This window comes from Coenobita brevimanus, chromosome 5 (genome assembly GCF_032717465.1).
Source record: "Coenobita brevimanus isolate Jiangsu-jjx chromosome 5, ASM3271746v2, whole genome shotgun sequence".
Classification (NCBI taxonomy): Eukaryota; Metazoa; Arthropoda; class Malacostraca; order Decapoda; family Coenobitidae; genus Coenobita; species Coenobita brevimanus.
This window is the reverse complement of record NC_136958.1, coordinates 43,871,915-43,895,358: the sequence shown is the minus strand read 5'-3', so window position 1 is coordinate 43,895,358 and position 23,444 is coordinate 43,871,915. Positions and strand designations below refer to the sequence as shown.

Below are 23,444 nucleotides of genomic sequence, written 5' to 3'. Positions count from 1 at the left end.
ATTGATAATGGCCTCTGTTTGTTGAAAAGGCAGTGTATTTACGTGACTCCTGAGATACCGGAATCTGATAGTATCCGTTTAGGAGATCGATGGTCGAGAATATATTATTCTCAGGACCAATATTCTGTAGAACATCACTTAGCAATGGCATGGGAAATCTGTCTGGGATGGTGTGATTATTTAGTTTACGGTAATCTACTACCGCACGCATTTCTCCATTTCTCTTGGGCACAAAGAAAAGGGGAGCGTTCCACGGAGAAACTGAAGGCTCAATAATTCCAAGCTTTAACATTTCATCGACATACTGATTAGCAAGTGTACGTTGGGAGTGTGGTATGCGATAAGCTGGTACGAAAATTGGTGGTGTTTCTGGGTGCACATTAATCATGTGATTAATCAAGTTAGTACACACCCTAATCGTTCTCCGGGCAAGGCTACGGTGTCCCTGTGTGTTTCCAGCAGGGTTAACAAATCATTTTCTTCGTCAAATTCACCTGAGTGAATTAAATTCTCTTTTATTCTTTCTCTATCCGTAGATTTTATCTCACTTGTTACTCCACCAATATTTATTTCCTTCACAGGGGCGAAACATTTTTCAATATTAACTATGCAAGTTCCCTTCTTCAACTGAACTTCCCCATTCATGTGATTAATAATGAATATCTGAGTTAGCCCTTCGTCGTTCGTATGACATAATGCGTTTTCTACTGACAATCCTTTTACTTTACATAATTCTTCTAAGACAAGAACAGTACTATTCCGTAATTTGCTCTTTATGGTAACCTTCATGTATGAATTAGGTGGTATAACCAAATCATTAGTGAGATGGGCTGGAAAAATTGATAAATCAGTACTGTTATCTGAGTCACTAATTCTGGAGGATGGGGTTGCTGGTGTAAGTGGATCTATACACTCATCTGTTTGTGTATGTTTGTTTAAGCCTTTAATATTACCAATTCTTTTGGCTCTCTTCTACTAATCGGTGAGGGCTCTGAAGTTATTTCCTCTATAAATTCATTATCAAAGTCTATTCCATTCATTTGTGGGAGTATAGTTATGTTCTCAGTTCTCATGGATCTTAAGCCCAGTAACATATGAGCTTTAATTGCTAAGTTTTCAACTATATAGAACAATGCAGAGAATGGTCTTGTAGTTTCTGTGAAACTGAGATTTAATCTTATCATACCTTTTACTGTAATCTCTTGACCATCTACTGTGTTTAATTCTAAATCAGCTTCATCCAGAAAAGTTACTTTCTTTTTATTTTTAAGAATTCTATTGAGTTCTTCATGTGTTATTAAGTTCACTGGAGAGCCTGTATCTAAAAAATAAGGAAACGTTTTGATCCTCACATACAGCTGGTATCAAGATACACTCATTTCCCAACATGCCTCCTATGTGAAGTTTAACCTTGTTCTTTTTTATGTTTGTTCGTTTTTTGTCATGACTTGGTCTTCCCCCGATTTGAACATAGACACAATTTTTTCTACTGTTTTGCAATCACTAGTCCAGTGCCCTTGGTATCTATGATGCCTACAGTAAGGACCAAACCCTTGTGTCTTTTGATTATCCTCTTTTGCCTTGATAAAGCATTCATACCTTGTGTGTCCTGGTTTTGCACAGTAATGACACAGAATGGACCTATCCCTTGACTGTGACCTACGAGGTGATTTCCCATAAAAAGTGTTGTTTATAGCGCGAGACCTGCTCGGGCTGCGCGAAAACTTATGAAACTGCCTGTAGGAAGGCGTGTGGGAACGAGGTCTAGGCGTCTTTGTCTGTTTGGACTGCCTCATTTCAGGTCGCGATCGAGTTTGTTCTCTGTTTGGGGTCGGTGTTGATGTTTTCACAGCTGATACTGTCTCAGGTACCCTGATTCTACCAGAATGTGCATGTGTGTCGACCACACCTGCTTTACTGCACTGCATCTCTACCTCGTTCATTAAGTCTAGTAAGCACATTCCAGGGATGTACGCGATTGTTTTGGCGATCTTAAGGGTTCTATCAGGTAATTTACACAAGGCAGCTACATAACCAATGATGTCCACGACGAGGTCTGGGGACATCTTTCCATCATCTGTTATCCACTTAGAATTCTCCAGAGTAGCTAATAGGGTTCTCTTGATTGTGGAGACATCAGCAGTTATTTCACTGAGCACATGGTTTGTAGTGTGCTCCCTTACAAGATCTACAATTTTATGTAATTCTGGAATTATACCTGGCAAGAAGTTCATACCTCCAGAAAATTTCTTCAGAAATTCAGTTTTAAATTCATCATATGTCCTAGCACGATGTAGCTTATCGGAGCGCAATAAATTGCTTGCTGGACATCTTTCCTGGCTTATGCAAGATGAAAAAATAGCAATTTTCTCTTGTTCATCTAGTATATGGCGCTTGATGAACATTTGTTCGCACTGACTGATTAATGAAATGACATCAATGCGATCCTTGTCTGTGCCAGAGAATTTTGGGGCAGTCTTATCCTCGTGATACACAAAAACGTGAGGTGTGGTTTTTAGATCAGCAGTATTTGTTTCTTGATTCATCTTTAATGATTGCCCTGTTAATTCAACTTGTACGAGTTTATCGTTATGTGAGGGAATGGTAGAATATGTATGACCGGACCGGTGAACCCTGTTAAGTATATTGGCATACGTATTTAAGGCAGCTGCGAAGTCGATACTCTCAACATCTGAAGGGGTTTCCCACTCATCATCCGAAACTCCCGTATTTGTTTCCTTATCTATAACGTGTGGTGTGGGTTGTACAATGGGTGGGCTGTCTCTTAATTGTGAGTCTGATGTTGTGGCAATTTGTGTGTCATCTGGTATTAACGTGGGTGGTTGCGAAAATATTCCTGTCATTAAGATATGATGTTATGAAATACGCCTCTTGTTTATTTATGTCCTAGCAAACTAGATGATTAAATAAGTTGAATATAGCTAATTTTAGCACTGAGAAGAAATGAGCAAGTATAATTTTACCCACTTGATACAGATCGTAGAGGTGTGTCGATACCAAAGTCGATCTCGGAAGAAAATACAGGTTTGATTGAAGATCTCTTGATAATTCTAGTGGTGTGTTGATGGACGATATTACTTAGGAAACTCCATGGCCTGGTATTTGTAGTGGTTAACGGCTGTCCCAGGCAAACCTCAACATAGAACGTCGAATTTCCAACTTAACTGTGAAAATAAGTGAATATGAGTAGGAGCTATGTGAATAATGAGTAATGAGTAGTGGGTGAGAAGTGCCTGGTGTCCGTCACACGTTGCTTGGCATGGCAGACTCGCGTTGTGATGTCATCTCAGCACATGGTGACGTCGGCTTCCCACACTGGTAGCTGTGGTGAGTGAATGAGTAGCGATGAGTAACTTGAGTGAAGACGAGTGAGTAAGATGAGTTGTAAATCGTGTCTCACTCTTCGTTTGTTTGTTCCCTTTATTCTATGTGGAAGTTTTCTCTGTCCTTTTCTCTAGTGATTTATTCGTAGAGTTGTTAATTGTAGTTGATTGTAGATGGCTGTAGTTGATTGTAGATGGCTGTAGACTTTGTAGAACTGAAGCTAACCTTGTAGTCTCGGTTGCTTTTGTAGAAATTTGCTTTTAATTCGGAGACGATGTCCGCAGATTTGCTGGTTTGTCGTTAAGCTACTTGCAAGGCGTCGAGTGATCTCTTGACCTCTGCATCAGCGTAATGATCTGGGAGACGGAGGGGCAGGAGCTGATATTGTTGGTTGTTGTCAATCTTGATATTTTGTAGGAATTTAATGTTGATTCGTAGACGAGGTTCGTATACGTTCGCTGCCACCAAATGTCATAAAGACTTTGTAGTTAATTGTAGAGAAGTATATGTTAGACTTGTGGTCGAGCGGCTTTTATATCTTGTAGTAGTTTCCCCACCAGATGTCATGTAGTGACGGGAGAGGTAAAGAATAGTATGGGACTATCTTTATTTGTCTTGGAAATATTAAACAGGTATAATAGTATAAGTCCTGGGTAGCTACCTCCCTGTCTCGCTATCTCTCTCTCTCTCTGTTCTCAAGCTAATCTCCGTCTCGACCTCTCTATAGGGTCGCTTGTCTCCTTCTAAACTCTCTTTCCTAAAATCTCGTGTAGTAGGGTGTGTGTGTCCCGCACCTTCCTCATGGCAACAGAACCTTCTCACGAGAGGACTGCTGACAGCTATGAATCATCTCCTTACTGGCCGCTGTCGTCAGCTTTCCCCCGTGTAAGCGTTTAGCGCTGCTCGCTTCTCGCAAACACAACACCTTCTCATCATTTGACTTCCTGCTTCTATCTGTCTCTCTATCTATCTATTTATCTATCTATCTATTATGTAGTCCTATACTAGCACATGCAACACAGCAGTATTGGCGATGATGGCCGGCTCTAAGCAGACCAAACTCTGTCAGCGATCGGAAGTGAGTTTCGAAACTAAAAGTCATTTCTGTATGGAGGCACTCCAGTGCAACTACATTTCGCCAAAGAATCATGGGCCTGGATTAATAATCTTTGGAACCTTAGCATTTTGCGCAAGCAAGGTCGTAATTTTAGCGCTTTTCATATTTTCTGCACTTGATGACTTGTGACCCCTGATCTGGTGGCTATAGGTCACGCATGTACGAGGCACACTTGAAGTATTCATTAACGTCTATAAGCAAGCAAAGTTTCACTCGAATCCATCCGCCCACTGTGGAGCTAAGGAACTTAAAATTCACGGAATGGCCCACAAGAGGTACAATTTCTAGGTGGTGCTGCCCACGACTGGAAGTGAGTTTAGACACTGAAAGTAATTTTTCTATGGAGGTAGGCCTACTCCAGTGCAACAATCCACCCAAAAATCATGGCCCTGGCTTGATAATCTTAGAAGCCTTAGCACTTCGCACGAGAATAGTCGTGATTTTAGTTATTTTCCCCATTATTGCATTTGATGACCTTTTACCTCTGACTTGGTCAATGTAGCATATAGTTGTACACGGAAAGTTGTGGCACTAGTCAATGTCTATAACCATGCAAACTTCCATTCAATTCCATCAAGCCACTGAGGAACTAGGGAGACATTTTTGAAAACCGATACTGATTGCTAGGGACGCCAAGGCCAATCTTCCCAGAGTTGCCTCTCGAAAACTAGAGGAAAGAGGGGAAAAATGGATGGCACACTTCCGATAGGGAATGAGCACAAGATTACGCCTGAAGAAGTCAGATCCTTCTAGGCCCATTAGTAATATTGCTACAGCTCAAAACGAGAGAAGTACGAAAAATGCGGGTTTCTGGCCGTTGGTAGGCAACGAGTAGTTGCCTAGCAACCAAAGCCTTGTGGACACGACGAGGTCATAGGCTGTTCATTGTATCCAGGTTGGTTGGAACAGGTTAGTTATGAAGGGTTGAATAGCCTGCCACAATTAAACAAGAAAGAATACAAGAAAGAAAATGCGACTAACAGTAAGGGCCGCATGGAGCTGGCCAATAATAATAATAATAATAATAAAAACAATAACAACAACAACCAGTTAACTTAGCTTTGTGAGCACGTGACGGGCTAGCGAGTATTTGTACATATGCCTATCATCATAATTTCAACTTAGTGTAAACTTTCAACATTGCTGGTGAGGTAGTTGAACAATAACAGAACATTTGAGATAAAATATTTACTTTCTCACGTCTTCTCTCTCTCACGTTTTCTCTCTGGATGTGCAAATGGCGAGGCGCCATAGCATTTATCATACGCACATTGTTCAGTTCTCTGCTCCTGACTTGCCATGTCAACGATCTGCATCGGTAAAGGCCTGGCACTTGATCAAATGATAAAACACAGAAGTGGGGCGAATACCCTTGCTGATTTCACCCCTAAACATAGAAAAAATGTTCATGTAAAATTATGTATCTGATATTTAATTGTTAGAATTCATGCAAGAAAACAGTGTTACAACAGGAAAACTTTTTTAAATTCGATATCATAACTGAGTTTGTCAACTGAAGCCCTCGGGACATTCTCTCAGAAAGCTTGGATTCCAAGTTTTCTTTTGGTTTCATGAGTAAATATATAGCTAAAAACAAAATTTATTGAATGTATCTGCTACCTGCTGACAGAATCTCTTTTCTATTTCACACAGTAGAAAAGTTACTAGCCTCTGAAAACCATCGCAGTCAGGCCGTGTCATGTCGGGCAGGGCCGGGTTGTCGGGCCGCTCATTTCTCAGCTGAACGTAAACATCGCTTCGCTAACTCGCGCGTAATAACAGCAACTCTAGAGTATGGGAGTGAGTGAACATTGAGGTCATTCCAGTGTCTCCTGTGCAAAGTTTATTTCCACCTAACACTCCGAACAGTACGAGACTAAATTCCACAGGGTCTAATATCTCTCATGGCCTACGTATTGCATATCAGTGCATACTCTGATTATAACTCCGGGAAATATATTAGAAGCGGCAGAATTTCCTTACATTACAACCAGGTTCAAAACTACTGTCGTTCCCACGGTTGTAACTTCTTCAGGATTTCTTTAAAAGTGTACAGTACCTTGAGAACGGTGATGTAAGAAAAAGAGAACGAACCAAAGGAATTTGACTCAACTAAAAAAAAAAAAAAAAAAAAAAAATACATATTTTTGTACCCTAAGAATCAACTCAGAGAAAGAGGTCTAACTCAGAGAATCATTAACTAAGGAGCATGAGAATCAGCCCAGAGAATGATGATCTACCCACAGCACGACAACCAACCCAGAAAATGATGACCTACCCTGAGAAACCAACCCAGAAAATGATGACCTACCCACAGCAAGACAGCCAACCCAGAGAATGCTGATCTACCCACAAAGAAAACCCGGAGAAAAAGAGAACCAACTCCGATAATGAGAATCACTCATAGAAGGAAAACAAATCCAGAGAACGATGGCTTCTCCAATGAATGAGAACCAAGCCAGAAAAAATAACTTCCCCTGAGAAAGAGAGCCAGAGCAGAGAGCCTGAATTACTCTGAAAATGAAAACCACTCACATAGCCTGACATCATGAGAATTAGAATCAACCTTTTCTGGCTTACCACGAGAAAAGGAACCATTCCAGAGAACCTGAATTACTCTAAGAACGAAAGCCAACCCGAAGAGCTTGATTTATTCTGAGAAAGAGAACCAATCCAGAGAACCTGATTTGCCCCGGGAAAAAAAACCAGCCCATAGAAAACGGCTTACCATGAGCAAGGGAACAAACTAATAAAAAGTGACTTACTCTGAGCACAAGGACGGCACCAGTGGACGGGTGGACGGCGAAGTAGCTTGAATTGTCTTGCGTCACGCCGTCCCCAGAGATAGAGTGGGCGAGGCGGCCAAATGTTCCAGCGTCACCGTCACGGGCACCCACCTGTAGGACACAAGGACGGGCATGTTTGGCACGACAGAGAGACAGGACATGTTATAGGCCTGGGCACGGACAGGACAGATTATATTGCAAGGTACAAACACAACACTTTAGGAGCATGAAACACTGGACATATGCAAGACATTATAGGAACATTATATGGCATTATTATGAACTACTCCAGTGACTCCGTAACCCATTTTAATTACTTGTTACATTTATATACTCATAAGTTTATTTTTTTTTTCTATCTAATTCGTATATGATCCAAGCATATTCATGGAAGTGTTCAACATACAAGTCAGATCGTCAGAGTCTACATATGTCAGCAATGAATTTGTTGTTTTCAGTGTTCGTTCCCATGGGGGATCCAAGGAAAGTTTGCTGTCGAACAAACAGGATGTCTCTTGGTTCCCTAAGTAATTCTGTAAGCACCTGAGCGCCAATACATACAACTCAGGCAAGTCGAGACATCGTTAATTCACCACTAAGTCCACCACTGGAACCACATGAAAGACCGTTAAAGACAGGTCACTTTACGAACATTACGTGCCGGAATTTGTTACACGGCAGGACACACGCACGACATTACCAGTGCCATGAAATCTGGCTCAGAAAACTTAGTTGTTAATCATATACGGTATCAGATAAACAATGTCCTTTTACTCTTTCACCTTCAAGCCAAGATCTGATTATCAGAAAGGTAATTCTTCCGCTTTGGTCTGGCTACCACCATACGATTTTAGTCAGCTTTGTACAGTCGTGGTCATCAATAATCACCTATACGCCGGTACCCAGTGCCTCAGGCTGGCTCCTTAATGCGCGGCAAGTCACACAGGAGTAAGAGGGGCTGAGAGGGAGGGGCCAGGAAGAAAGCGTAAGGTGGGTGGGGGGACGAGCGATGGTGCGGGGGTGGGGTTTGGGAGGGGAGGTTGAGGATGGAGAATGAAATGCAAAGTGGTGGTCACATTATTAGTCTGTTTCCTTTCATTCAGGGGAATCAATATTTGGTAGATAATGCTGCATTACATCTTGTACAGCGGCGTCATATAACAAGCTTTAGAGTGGCGATATCAAGGGCTGTTTGAAATATCCTGACGTGATAGATCAAACATTAGTGCAGAGCCATCGAGACTGTGTGAGAGCAGTTTGTCAATGCGTGCGAACAAGAGAGAGTACACGGGCACGCCTCCACCAGCACACCATGGACGAGTGGGAGTTGTTCAGACGAAATCAGCAAACCATTAACAACACTGTTTCTTCGGTGCCACGAAGGAAGCGAGAGTTGAGGCAAGAGGTCACTAGACTACTTACTAAGGCATTCCTGGTTGCTTTGGCTTGACCAGTGTCGGTAAACATTGACACAGATGTATTTGGGGAGTTTGGGTAAGATTTTGTTTAATTTTCCTTCCAACAGGTTATGAGAGATATCGTTATTATATCCACCCACGTGCAAAGACATCAAATTTATTTACCTTTATGCACAATTATTTTCAATTGCGTGTTCACACAGAGATGCCATAAAACAGTTGACATGATGGTGACTGTATAGAGAAAGTGTACCGAGAGGATGATCAGATTTACTGTGGACACAGCCATGTCGAAGGTTGCATATGATATTTAATTCCAAAAATTAATTACATGTAAGGGGTAGAGGACGTTTCTTACACAAACATTACGGAAGTCAAAGCCATCCAGATTCCATTTTGTGTCCGAAGTCAAAATATACGGATAAACACAAATATCTGGTTCTGCACTAATATTTGATTTGCCACGTCAGTATATTTCTCTCACGAGCCAGCCCGTGATCTCACCACTTTAATGCTTGTTATCTGACGCCGCTATACTAGGTGTAACGCAGCAGTATCTGCCGAATATTAACTCCATTATATCATGCCTTGAATGAAAGAACAGACAAATAATGTGACCAACATTTCGCATTTCTTTCTCCCTCCCCTACCTACCCTCCCTCTCCTCCCTCACCCCACCCCGGCACCATCACTCGTCCCCCCACCCACCTCCCCTTCCCTCTCTGGCCCCTCCATCTATGCCCCTCTAACTTGTGTGACTTGCCGCGCATAAAGGAACCAGCTTGAGGCACGGGTTACCAGTGGATAGGTAGTTATTTATGACCACCACTGTACATTACTCTGACTAGACTGGCCAAAGGTGTCTCCTGTTTTTAACCTAATTGCCTGTGAGAGGTTTGTCCTTTAAGTCGAGAAAAATATTATTAGCAGCAAGAGTTTTTAAAAAATGTTGTCGTGTTGATTAGATAAAGACACCACAGCCCTCCATCATATACCCCGGGGGCCACTTCCAAGCTAAAAAAAAAAAAAATCCTCTAGCATAAAAACACTTGACTCGTTCTTGTTTTGCCTGTAAACCCATTTATCTGCTAGTGGTGTGTGTGTGTGTGTGTGTGTGTGTGTGTGTGTGTGTGTGTGTGTGTGTGATTCACAAGCATATATATAACCACCTGTCGTAACTAAGTATTTTTCCTACGAAGGACAAAGAAAACACAGTGAGAAAAGAACAGTGCAAAATCTTTTCACGCCTCTTACCCTTCCTGCAAAAATAAACATGAGTTACGACAAGGAATTGATCACAACTTTTCACAGGAGGAACAAGCAAGGGAAAAGTGTTAAAAATCTTTGTGTGCCTCTTGTTCGTCCTGCAAATACACGGCTGAGTTACGAGAGAATGAGAACGAGTCATATGTCAATCTGTGAATCTTGGCTTTATGTATCTACGGCGAGAAAGAGGTCAATGCATGCGTGTGTACAGGAGGTAAAAAAAAGTACCGGTGCGCTGTATGCACGAATCATTATGACAACACGGAACGAAGGACAGTGACAAGTAGTGGCTAACTCATCACACGTTGGTAGCCCTGCTGTCAGGTGCATGCCTTACACGACCAGCCAGTGTGATATTACATACAGTAGTAAGTATTGTATGTTTCGAAAGGACTTATGCTCATACACAATGATCCTTTGCGAATATCAGCGGTTGGCTGAATGTTCACGATAGGGATCGGACCCCCTGTGCACCAATACTTTTTTTTACCTTGTGTACAGAAAGAGGAGGGGATGCTGTGACGGGAGGGAGGTGGGGAAGGGTAGCGGTGAAGGAAGGGTGAAAAAGTACTGGGTTGTGGGGAAGAAGGGGAGCAAGAGGGAGGGGGTTGAGAGAGGGAACCAAGATGAAGTAAGGGGAAGTTCAGAGAGGAAATGAGGTAGGGGGAAAGGTGGAAGAGGGAAGGCGTTGAAGGAGGGCATGCAGGGGCAAAAGGATGGAGTGGAGGGACTGGAGGAGGTAGTAGGGAAAGAAGAGGGGAGAGAGTGGGGAAGGAATGGAAGGAGGAAATGGGGAGGGAGGGGAGCGAGGGAGGTACAAATGAGGGTTCAGGAAGGGGGGATTAAATTCAAAGGGGCAAATATTCAGGAGGGATGAGGGGGGGAGAGGGAGATGGGGTATGGGGTGCAGGGGGAGGGTGGAAGGGGTGATGGGTGCATTAGGGAAAGGGTGGGGGGTGAAAGACAGGCTGGACATGAGTGAGAGCAAGAGACGGTCGGGGGGTGAGGGAAGTGTAAAGAAAAGGTATGTGGGGAGAGAGGACAGGAGGAATGGGGATAGGGGAGAAGGGGTAACAGGGATGGGGGGGTGTAGGGAAAGAAGATAAGAGGGAGGGTAAGAAGAGAGGGGTTTAGGGAGAAAGGGTAAGAGAGAAGGGGGGGGTTTGGGAGAGAGGGCAAGAGGGAGGGGGGATAAACGGGAAAGGGTAAGAGGGAGGGGGATAGGGGAGAAAAGGGGGGTTTAAGGAGATATAGCAAGAGGGAGAGGGGATGAGGGAGAGAGGGTAAGAGGAAGGGACGTTTAGGGACAGAGGGCAAGAGAGAGGGGGAATACGGGAGAGAGGGCAAGAAGGAGGAGAGGTTTAGTGTGGAAGGGCAAGAGGATGAGGGCAGTGAAAGAGGGGCAGGGGGGAGATATTGTCAACCTCTTTGCTGCTCTTGGTCTACAAACTAAAAATGCATTTTTATCCTTTTTTCTTCAAAGCATTTTTTTTTAAGTTTGTGTTCTGAAGTCCTCTCCCCTTTCCACTGAGACAAAAGGGCGGGTTAGAAGACCTGAGACAACAGAAATTTATAATCTGCTTTAACCTCCTTCACTATGATGAGGACTGATGGTATTATGGTACATTTTTCATTTAGTTCTAGCTGTCTCCAAAAAACATTTTTGAAATCAAAAGGGGCTACGTGAAATGGAGCAGTTAGGTACAGCGTTCATGAATGTTTCAGAACAAGAGAAAATTGCAGAGCCGAATAATACGCTTTGAAATAGCAAGCGTAAAAATAAAATACGTAAGAAGAATAAAATATAACAATACATAAACTTTAATGGGTTATTCGTACCCATTCACTCCCACACATCTCAAAAGCGAGAAAACACTCTGACGTTAGTAAGAAGAAGGCCATAGTAATGAAAAGCTCCATGGTAACCTTCTAACACCTTAACTCCAATGACGTATTTCATGTTGTTGTTTTTAGCTCCGCTAACGAAGTTGGAGGAGGTTATGTATTCATCTGTCTTTTTGTTTGTCCATACGATATCTCCAAAAGTTCTCAATGAATTTCAGTAAAATTCTGTGGAGGGGTGGGCCATGGGTCAATGAAAAACTTACTAAATTTTGGGGCGGATATGGATCCGGATCCTACAGCACAACATCTCCAAAACAAAAGTTCTCAAAGAATTTTTAAGTAAATTTGTGGAAGGGTGGGCCATAGGCCAAGAAAAAAATGATTAAATTTGGGGGTCCAGATCCTGTGTGTCCCGCACAATATCTCCAAAAGTTCTCAATGAATTTCAGTAAAATTTCGTGACAAAAGTGGACCCTGGGTAATTGATCAAATTTTTTTGGGGGGATCAGGATCCTATGTGTTCCACAAATTATCTCCACGTATCCGGATCCGGATGCTTTTTAATGGCAATGGCATTGGCGGAGGTATGAGCTCTCAGAGTGCTTTAACGTTGTTGTGGTGTTGCTGTGAAAGGGTTGTTGTGAAAGGGTTTTGTTGTTGATTGTTGTTGTGTCACTGTTATGAATGGATTGTTGTTGTTATAGAGGAAAGGTTTACGGCAACCTTCTAAAACCATCACTACAATGATGTATTTCATGCTGTTGCTACTGTTGATGTTGCTGTTGCTCCTCCTGTTGTTGTTTTATCCCCAGGTTTATCTAGACGTGAACCTAGTGGACATTTAAAATCAGCCACTTCAACCGGTCACTCCAGAAGTCTTGTGTTAAGAATACGCTGAAGGACTCAGTGTGTTGCGAGAGTGTGTTGCATGAAGGGAGTGTGTTGTGGTGCAGGGGACGGCACTGCAAGGAGGGTCCAGAGGAGTGTGTTAGCTGTGGTTTGTGTCGGTAGCGTAACAACAAATTGGTTTTATTACGCTCAGAAAATAAGTCTTACCGTGACGGAGTTACAGAAGACTATATATATTTTTTTCTTCCTATGCAAAGAAAATGGAACCAAAGGCCAGAAGCCTCCAAGATTGTTCCCTTCAAGAAAAAAAACAAAAACAGGACAACAGGCAGCCAAGTTTAAGATCTGTTCACTTTGAGATGCCTGAACACACAGCTTTTGAAGGACTGGAGGTCATAGGCAGCAGGAAACACAGTGGGAGACAGTTCCAGAGCTCACCTGTTGCTTATACGACGGACTGGGAGTAACGGTTTACTCTTACATTAGAGAAATGGGCAGAAAAGGGATGAGAGTTTGTTGCTAGACGGATGCTACGCTCCCGCCGACGTGGTGAAGGGAGGCAAGCAGACAGTTCAGAGGAGTAGTGACCACTGAAGTAGCGATTGAAAAAAAGATCAAAACCCTTTCAATTCGAAAAGTCTCTCCCAAAGCCAGTGAAACAGTCTGAAGATAGCAAGGATATAACAGAAAATACGTCCTACTGAGGAGGTCAACGTGAGTAAAATCGTCTTGCAGCAAAAAGAATAAAATAAGAGGTATCATCGTCCTGAAGGGGTTAGTGGAGGATGTCTATACAGTAAACTCATCTGGCGGTATCTTGTGTGTTCCGGGGACGGCTCTGTCTGCCGGTGTGGGCGTGGGTGTGACACGGGAATGGGAAATAATTAAATGGTGCAGGATGAAAATTGATAACGTTGACCAAGCCGTACCCGCAACACAAAAAAATCGTTCAGCGGAGGGAAACTGGAGGGTTGTATATGGGCCGCCCTGTATGTCTCCCTGTAACCAGACGATTTTATTCAGCTCAGGAGAATCTTTCCGAACTAAAGGGTTTGTACTGTGTTCATTAAACCCTTCCGTATGAGAGGTCTGTCCTAGGTAAGTTTAATTGTTTGGAAGTAGCAAGAATAAACTCATGTCACTGGATTCAGTGAGAGAGAGAGAGAGAGAGAGAGAGAGAGAGAGAGAGAGAGAGAGAGAGAGAGAGAGAGAGAGAGAGAGAGAGAGAGAGAGAGAGAGAGAGAGAGAGAGAGAGAGAATTACGTTCTTCTTATATATCAGCCTCATAGCGATGGGAATGGGTCTATATCACTCATATACATTATCACACACACACACACACACACACACACACACACACACACACACACACACACACATACAATCCTTAGCTCCTCATCAGTGGGACAATGAAGGTTATTCCACAAATCACACACACACACACACACACACACACACACACACACACACACACACACACACACACACACACACACACACACACACACACACACACACACACACACACACACACACACACACACACACACACAAATCGAGGCATACTTGACAGGCAACAATACAGACACTTCAACTATAAACACATTCGCAAAAGACGGGGGAAAGGATGACTCTTATCCCATGAGCTCCCAGGTTTCTATGTGAGGGAATGTGTCGGAAGGATGCTAAGCGTACTGTCCTCCGCCTATCGGCTCACAGTCGCGAAGCACATAGGCCTCTACCCAGGGGTTCCCTTCTTTATTAACTGTTGAGACTGCCCAGTTCCGTCCTTCTGCATACTGAGGACACTGGCCGCAAATGATAACAAAAGAAAAAACGGGAAAAAGATACGGATATACTGAAACGGATAAAATAAATAAATAAATAAATAAATCAGCAGGAAACGAAACCGAAGAAATCAAACTAAAGAACAACGATGAGGTACCAAAGTAAAAACTAATCAAAGGCAAAGGAGGAAAACAAAAGGAATATGCTGGAGACTAGAGGGGCACTCAATGAAGCTCATCTCTCCGACGAGGGCAAAGTAATTTGCAAACCACTCTTCATAATGGGTTAAGTTTTCTCATCACTGATTAGCGTTTCACAGAAAGTGTTTTCCAGATCCAGAATCTGTAATACGAGCCTGATCGGTCCCAAAAGGTAAATGACTGTTCCCTGGGACATGGGCTATCTACCCAAGAATTTTGGTCCAAATCTCTCTTATAGTTTTTGAATAATCCTGCTGACAGACAGACAAACAAACAAACAAACAAAAAAACTGGGGTGAAAACATACTCTCCTTTACGGAGAGGACAACTCAAAAGTAAAAAAAAGAAACGAGAGGGAACTGAGATACTGAAGCTAAAAAAAAAAAAAATAAAATAAAAAAGAATACAAAGGAAAGATAGTTAGCCAGGTCTCGTTATAAGAGGAGGAGTTAGGGACAATATGGGGTCAGGTCCTATTACGGGAGGATGGGGACGGCGCGACCACAGTGTTTACACATTAATTAATTCACAAAATCAAATGAGGGCAGACTGGGACGAAGGTTCGACTGGGGTGCGAGGATTCAACTGGGGTGCGGAGGTTCGACTGAGGTGCAAGGGTTCGACCTGGGTGCGAAGGTTCTACTGGGGAGCTAGGGCTCGACTGGGGTGCGAAGGTTAAACTGGGGGACTAGGGTTCGACTGGGGGGCTAGGGCTCGACTGGGGTGCGAAGGTTCAACTGGGGGGCTAAGGTTTGACTGGAGAGCTAGGGTTCGACTGGGGGACGAGGTTCGACTGGGGGACAAAGGTCCGAGTGGGGGACCATGGTTAAACCGGGAGGAGTGGGGGGTGAAAATTCGACTGCCCTCCTCCCCTCTCCAGTCACTTGCAACTGGCTCACTGGGGAAAGATGAGAGTAGAATGAACGCACAAGTGAACTAGAGAGTGTGCTAAGAGGACACAGGAACGATGCACCCTAACTCTGACCTCAACCTGTGACCTTGACCCTAAACATAATGAAGTTACGTGCCAAATTTGATCCAAGTCGGGTCAGGGAATCATGAGATATTTACCACACCATGAACATCGACCTCGACCCCATGACCTTGGCTTTTGATTGAGCTGACCAAAACTCATCTACTTACCAGATCTACACAAAATGTATATGCCAAATTTGACCCGGAAATGCATAGATAGAAAGGTAGTGTGGTGGACAGATAGATCGATAGATACAGATACATCGGTCAAAGCAGAAAGGGATTCGACCACACCAGCTATCCCTATGCCATCGACGTAGCCAATACTACGAAAAACGAAAAATATAAGAACTATCTATCTATCTACTGCCAGACGCCATAATCCCGTAAGGGATGGCCATTTGACTTTGAGTCATTTGTTTTACAGGGAGGGGCACTAATCCTCCACCAACCCACTTGTTGACACGTAGGGAGCACGAAAGGTTACGTTGACAAATTACAAGTAAATGAAAGGAAAAGGATAACATGAAATGCTGACGACAATTCACACACACACACACACACACACACACACACACACACACACACAAACAAGTAAGTAAGTAAGTATTTATTGACCTCAATATCCAGTTACACATACAAGATTTCAAGCAACAATAAACATTAACACGATAAACAGCACATCAGATATTAGCAAACAATTATGGTCCATAAAAACAAGCGAAGTATTAAAGGTTGATGCATGGACCTATATATCCTTAGGCTATTGAAAGCAGGAAATCATTACATTCCTCAATAGTACCATACCGGTAAATACAATTTGACCAATCACGTTTTTACAAAAGATTATCTAATCATATATCATGGTTTGAATGAGAACATTCAAGATGAACTGAATACACTTTGAATAACATAGGTTTTGATAAACATTATAGTACACACTAGCCAAAACCGGAGAGAACCTTACACACTATCTCAATAAAAAACTGGGCATCGCCACCAATTATCTGACTCCAGGAAGTAAAGTTATACCTTGTACGTATGTGCTGAGTCAGTGGACACACCTCCAGTGCGTGTAACTCTGCACAGCACCACATGGACAGAGCCGCTCTGCTACCGGGAAACGTCCCGGACCACGCCGACTCCACCGGCCAGTCTCAATGGCCACATTATGACTGACTAAATGCAATTCTGTGTACATCACTGGTTTTACCACGACATTTATAGAGCTCACGAACCGTTAAGGCTGGGTGCAACACGTTATAAATTAGTCTTCTAAAAGACAAAACGGTAGGTAGAGGAGATACATAAGAAAAATATGAACGCACGAGAAAACGAGGAAATAAATGTACACTGTAGCCACCTAAAAAAAAGGAAATAAATAAATAAATACAAAGAGAATACGGGGGACTGGAAAAAAAATGATGGGAAAAGAAGACGGAAAAGAAAAACTGATATCAACTCGATGTGTTGTATCTGAGCTTACCAATCAGTATCTCAGTGGGACTCCCGTCAACCTCATCCTGCAGCGACAAGGAAGATGGGGGAAGGAGGAGGAGGAGGAGGAGAAGGAGGAGGAGGAGGAGGAGAAGGAGGAGGAGGAGAAGGAGGAGGAGGAGGAGGAGACCGATTGTAAGAAGCAGGATGAGAGAGAGAGAGAGAGAGAGAGAGAGAGAGAGAGAGAGAGAGAGAGAGAGAGAGAGAGAGAGAGAGAGAGAGAGAAGAGAGAATCACCTTAGTTGTCATATTTTTTCAGGAAGTAATCACTCTCACAGCAGGGTTCAGTGTACCCATCCTATCCTGGGGCGACGTAGTCTTATAAAACAACCAACAGGATATGACAGTCACTTCATAGGAAAACACATACACACACTCATGTACACTATATATATATATATATATATATATATATATATATATATATATATATATATATATATATATATATATATATATATATATATATATTAGCCACTCCTACATTGCCCCATGAGGAGCGTAGGAGCCCGGGGCTAGGCAGTTGGTCCTGACATTTAAGATGAGAGTGACCAGCCTCACTCATCCCTGAGTGGCATTAAATGAGAAATCAACCCCAACCACCCCTTGGATATAAACCTTCACCGGCTCAATCCGATTGGAGCGCAATAATTACCCACTAAACCACCAGGCGCCAAACTTTGGTTATATGGTTACCACCCAGAGTAGTAAATGTTTTCCTGGTGTACAGGAAACCATTTGGCTTGTCACTCAGTGTAGAGTCACCCACACCAGCTATCCCTATGCCATCGACCCACACCAGCTATCCCTATGCCCCATCCCCCCATAATAGGACCTGACCACATATATATATATATATATATATATATATATATATATATATATATATATATATATATATATATATATATATATATATATATATATATATATATATATATATATATATATATAACTGCATGCATCAAAGACAGTAGTACCAATGGCTAACTTTTCAGTTGACACAAGTGAAATACCTGAGGTAACACCGGACGAAGTACATATTTCTCTTAAGATCACTCTCGTGATTCTACAGCAACTGACACTGATTACTTTATTTGCCTATAGGTCAGTGTCATGTGTCATCTGTTTCGGATTCAGGACACTGATTTTCGCAGACCGTAGACAGAAAAGCAGGTGAGACAAAAGGATTTCAGTTGATGACAGTACATCCTCGCTTACCGATGGATAACTTTGCGTCCTTCTGTTGGAAATGATAACCACATCGATAAATATCATGGTGGGAACCTACAGCATAAACCAGAAAGCACTCAGAGAGTACATATCTCCACCAACGCCATTGTAGGATCTGGATCCGGATCCGCCCCCAAATTTAATCAATTCTTTCATGGCTCATATCCCACCCTTCCACAAAATTTAACTGAACTTCACTCAGAACTTTTGGAGATATCGTCTGGACAGACAGAGAGACAGACAAACAAACATAGATGAACACATAACCTCTTCCAACTTCGTTGACGGAGGTAATATACTCGTAATATAAATTCGTCACACGGTTATCGTAACTCTCTCAGCCCTAGTAAGTCTTGTTTCAGTGTTGTTCTTGCTTCCATCTGATGACTGACTAATGTTGCAGGAACGACCCCTCCAGCCGAAAGAACAGAAGCAGCCTACTTAAATCCTGTCATATCAAGGTCGTCACTGTAGTCAATGGTAAACCCCTTTACTCCAACGATGGGTTTTACTGGTTTAGTCTTATTATTTACAGACGCTTTTCTGCATTTTACCATAATGTCCCAGCAGTAAAAGAGTTATATCTAAACCCCCTGACCGAGAAGTTTCCTATGACGAACAGAAAGTGTTAATGAAGGCTAATCTATCTATCTATCTATCTATCCATCTATCTATAGCCCGACGCCCTAATCCCGCAAAGCGTGGCCGCAGACAAAACGCCTCCAAGTCGCTGTCACCCACCATTTGAGTGCCCTTCCCCAGCTCACTCCCCCCTCCCTCATATACCTCTCAACTCCATCCCTCCACCTCATCCTCGGTCTCCCCCTCCCTTTTCCTTCCTCCACTTCACCTACATACACCCTCTTGGTCAGTCTTTCATTCTCCATTCCACATGTCCAAACCACCTCTGTATTTCTCCTAATTTTCTCAATCATATCCACATCCAATCCACAACGTTCTTTCACTTTTTCATTCGTCAACCTGTCCCTCCATGTTACTCCACATGCTCCTCTCAGGTAACTCATTTCCACTGCTCTCACTCTTGACTTGTTCCCCTCTAGCAAGGTCCAAGCCTTACTTTCATACGTCAAGGTAGGGATTAAAATACTATCATGCAGTGACTTCTTAACATCCATATTCACCTCCCTATTTCTCAGCACAGCTTTCAGTGAACCAACAACCTACCTTCCCTGCTGTACCCTTTCAGGTACTTCATCCCCCAAACTTCCATCCTAACTCATTACACTATCTAAGTACTTGAATGTACTCACATTCTCCACATCCTCACCATCCAACCTCGCTGGGTATTTTGTGACTTCATTCCTCTCAAACACCATAACTTTACTCTCGTTTACATTAACTTTCAGATTCCTCTTCTTACATAGTCCTAAATTCATTCACAAAACCCTGCAACTCCCATTCATCTTCACTCAACAGTACTGTATCATCAGCAAACAGCAACACCGGAATCTTCCACACCACACACATGAAGGCAGCATACACTTTTCTTCCCTTCTCTAGATACGTCTCCACTAAACATCTTAGAACAAATATCTGATCCACACATCCTTTTCCCATCTTAAATCCCCATTATTCTTCTCCAACTAGCTCCTCTGTTAGGCAAAACTAACCCCTCTAATCCGCTCCAAACCTAATGAAATAATAATGAAACAATTTGGAGATACTAACATTAAAACAGAAGTGACGTATCAAGATGGACGAGGTTCAAAAAAAATAATCACAACGTAACTCAAGTACGTGCCTAACTCATGATAACATAAAACTTCTTAAACGAATTGTAATATGAAGAAAATGCAAGTAAACCGATCCGTAACCAAAAATCATAAAAGCTGACACGAAAATAAAACGTTCAAAACTTTATTCTTTTAACACATACTTGACTCTGTACCTCTATATATATCTTACTCCACTGTATTGGTTCTTGGTATTTATTATTCAGTTTATTACCGACCGCCTTTAGCATGACAAGGCGGTGTGTGTGTGTGTGTGTGTGTGTGTGTGTGTGTGTGTGTGTGTGTGTGTGTGTGTGTGTGTGTGTGTGTGTGTGTGTGTGTGTGTGTGTGTGTGTGTGTGTGTGTGTGTGTGTGTGTGTGTGTGTGTTCCCAAAATATCTCGATAAGTTGTGGACGAATTTTCACAAAAACTTCAGGAAACTGCAACTACAACGATAGGCAGAAGTGAATAACTTTTGGTGTGGATTTGACCAAAGACGACCGAATGCCAGCCGCCATCTATCAAAAAGCATTTTGGCCAATATCTCAACAATGGATACAGATATTTTCTTCAAATTTGGTTTGTACGTAGCTTGTACCTTAGCCAACAATATTTTTGGCGGCAATTAACATTCGAGCCCCGATTTTTTTTTTTTTTAAATTATTGTGTCTTTAGTTTCGTCAGACGTTCGTTTATGTATGCAGCCTTTCTTGATTTCATTCCATGTTTTAGTCCTTCCTTCCCCCCCTCACTGTTATTTTTTCCCCTTCTTTCTTCAGTCGGTTCGTCTGTATTTTATTTTCTATTATTCTCATCATCGTGGTCATTGACTTGATGGTGTTGCTAAGTAAGGCGTAGCTTGGTATCGTACATGTGTCACTGTATCACCTTCCTTAATGTATCTCTTCCTGCCTGGCCTTCACCGACGTTCCCCTCAGTGTTGGGACTTGTACTGAATGGTAAACAGACAGACAGACAGATAAAGACAAATAAATAAAAGGCAGCAAAGACAAGGACGACGTAGGTTCGAATCCCGCAACAGCCAAGAATTTTCACCTATCAGAGAAATTACCAATATGCCGGGAATCGAACCCGGGACTCTCTTCATTCTGACTTGCCGTAAGTGCTTGGGATAGATTAAAAGCATCTACTTGCCCGAGTGCCAGGGGGTTAACTCACCCTCTTCAGGCCCACAGTGGGGGGCGGAGGGACGTTGGTTACAAGATTGTGACAACGTGAATTAACTTTTACCTGGTCGTGGTGTAGTGGTATGCTGCCTGGCTCTCACCTGAGAGTCCCGGGTTTGATTCCCGGCATATTGGTAATTTCTCTGATGATTTTTCCTGTGTAAAAATACAGGTTCTCTCTTCAATTTTCACCTAATCTAATCCCTCTTAAATCCTCGTCTTAGCTAACCTCGAGCGCTGCATAAATCTCTCTCTGGCCGCGAGTGTATTCCTTTGTGTATCGGGGAGGTGACTGGCTGGGAAGTTAGGCGCATGGAGAAAATAAAATGATAACCAAAGAAAATATAATAAACAAAGATGACAGCAAAACCATAATACTCTATAACAACAAGGGATACATCGAATTTACCATTACTTTTCATTGTAGCCTGTATGAAAAGAAACAGCAATTATTCTTTCAGATCAGCTAACCCCTCCCTCTTATTTTTTACAGGGCTATGTTTATTTTTTGGTTCATTCGTTTTTGTCCACTTCCGTCGCAAAACACGGTAACTAGCTGTCAGATAATTAGCTCATAAGACTGGGTGGCTATGTCTTTTCGATGGAGTCAGGGTTTTTAAGGGTTTGAATGACGAAAGAAAGAGTGCTGTCCACTTAATTAGGCATGCTACTGATTAGTTATCCCTTTATCATGTTTTTTCTCACCATGGGCCCCTGCCTCATACCATCCTTCGGTGCAATATTAAGGTCGAGATGATAAATGATGATAATGATAATGATGATGATGACATTACTATTGGTATCGCAAAATGCCAAGTTCACAGACATTCTCACACCTCTTTTCCTGATGACAGTAAACTTCTTACAGTGAACGAGTTGACTGACCGCCTCCCCCCTCCCCATCCCCATCTCCCTTGACAGAGTTCATCCCGCTAACTGGACACTGCCTCTGTAACCCGTCCTGTAGTCTCCTGGGTTGCTGTAACATCTCAACTGGAGTCAGAATTTTCTTATAAAAAACCAGGTCACCTTAACAGTTAAGGATTACCAGAGATCGTTTTGTTTTTCATATACTCTCGCTTTAATAATTACTGTTTATGAAGTTTATGGTAGCTGTGAGTTTCTAAAGGATTCTGGCCTCTTGTGAACCCCTGTAACTCGCTTCAGCTGTTACAATCTTCTGTGCACATCGGAGGGTTTGGATGGAGGGAGGTGGGCGACTGAAAAACTTTGTGATAGAAATGAGGCTGAAATCGACTGAATGATCGCAGTCAAAACCTTAGAAAAACATACGACTCTACAAAATAAATAAATAAATCAATATAAACAAAATAAAAATAAATAAATAAATATACTAAAATCTCACATACTGTGAATATATAAATTAAATAATGACTAAAACGTCGCACCGCTTTCCCGTCGCGCTTTCGTCCTCTTCATCAAACCAAACCAACTAACCAAACCAGTCCATGCCTAAATGCAAACCTAACGTTGCAAAAAGGAAAAAAAAAATCACCTTAAATCAACCTACCTAATCTAACCTAACGTGAAGTAAGGTTACATAAAAAAAATCGTCCGAAACTGAAAAATGAGCACTGTCTCCTTAATTTTCTCTTGGCACTCTCCGTTCCTCCGTCCCCAGTACCAAACTTGATTGTCCTGACGGCGAAAACGAGGTAAAATGTACTCTGGAGAGGCGACGAGCCCTGGAAGGTCAGAGGACTTCTTATTTATTTTTAAAAATGTGTTATCTTCAAATAATTTTTTTCACCTTCCAATCCGTTTTTTTTTTTAACTAAAGAGGGGAAAATGAAATGTACTCGTATATTCATTTGCCTCTTCACTAGCTCTCACATATGCTGAACAAAATCGTCAGGAAGATGCAAGAAAAATCAACAAAATAATCTTGGTTCATACTGAAACAGTTAAAAATTAAAGAGCTGTTAAGTTGTCAACATAAAATCGCTCCACAACTGCGCAGGCCCTTTTTTAACATCTGATTTTGGGGGGACAAACGTAGATGTGACGTAACAATATAGCTAAAGGCCACTGGTTCTGGGGGGTAACGAGACAACTGTGCATTTGCTCTAACCTGACAAAACTCCTTAACCCCTTTCAGTTCGGTTGAGTGCCAAGTGTAGCCAGATTTGAGGATTGACTTAACGGGTAACCAGGAAGCTTCATTCCTACCTGTTAAATATCGC

At 42.3% G+C, this 23,444-nt stretch overlaps 1 protein-coding gene across 1 annotated transcript in view; it reads right to left on the bottom strand.

Moving 5' to 3' along the window:
* Positions 1-23,444, bottom strand: part of LOC145399044 (putative neural-cadherin 2) — a 317,668-nt gene that overhangs the window by 146,303 nt on the left and 147,921 nt on the right. Inside the window, exon 5 of the mRNA XM_080271782.1 lies at positions 7,228-7,359. Within this exon, the coding sequence (XP_080127908.1) occupies positions 7,228-7,359 (132 nt within the window). The remainder of the gene's footprint in view (positions 1-7,227; positions 7,360-23,444) is intronic.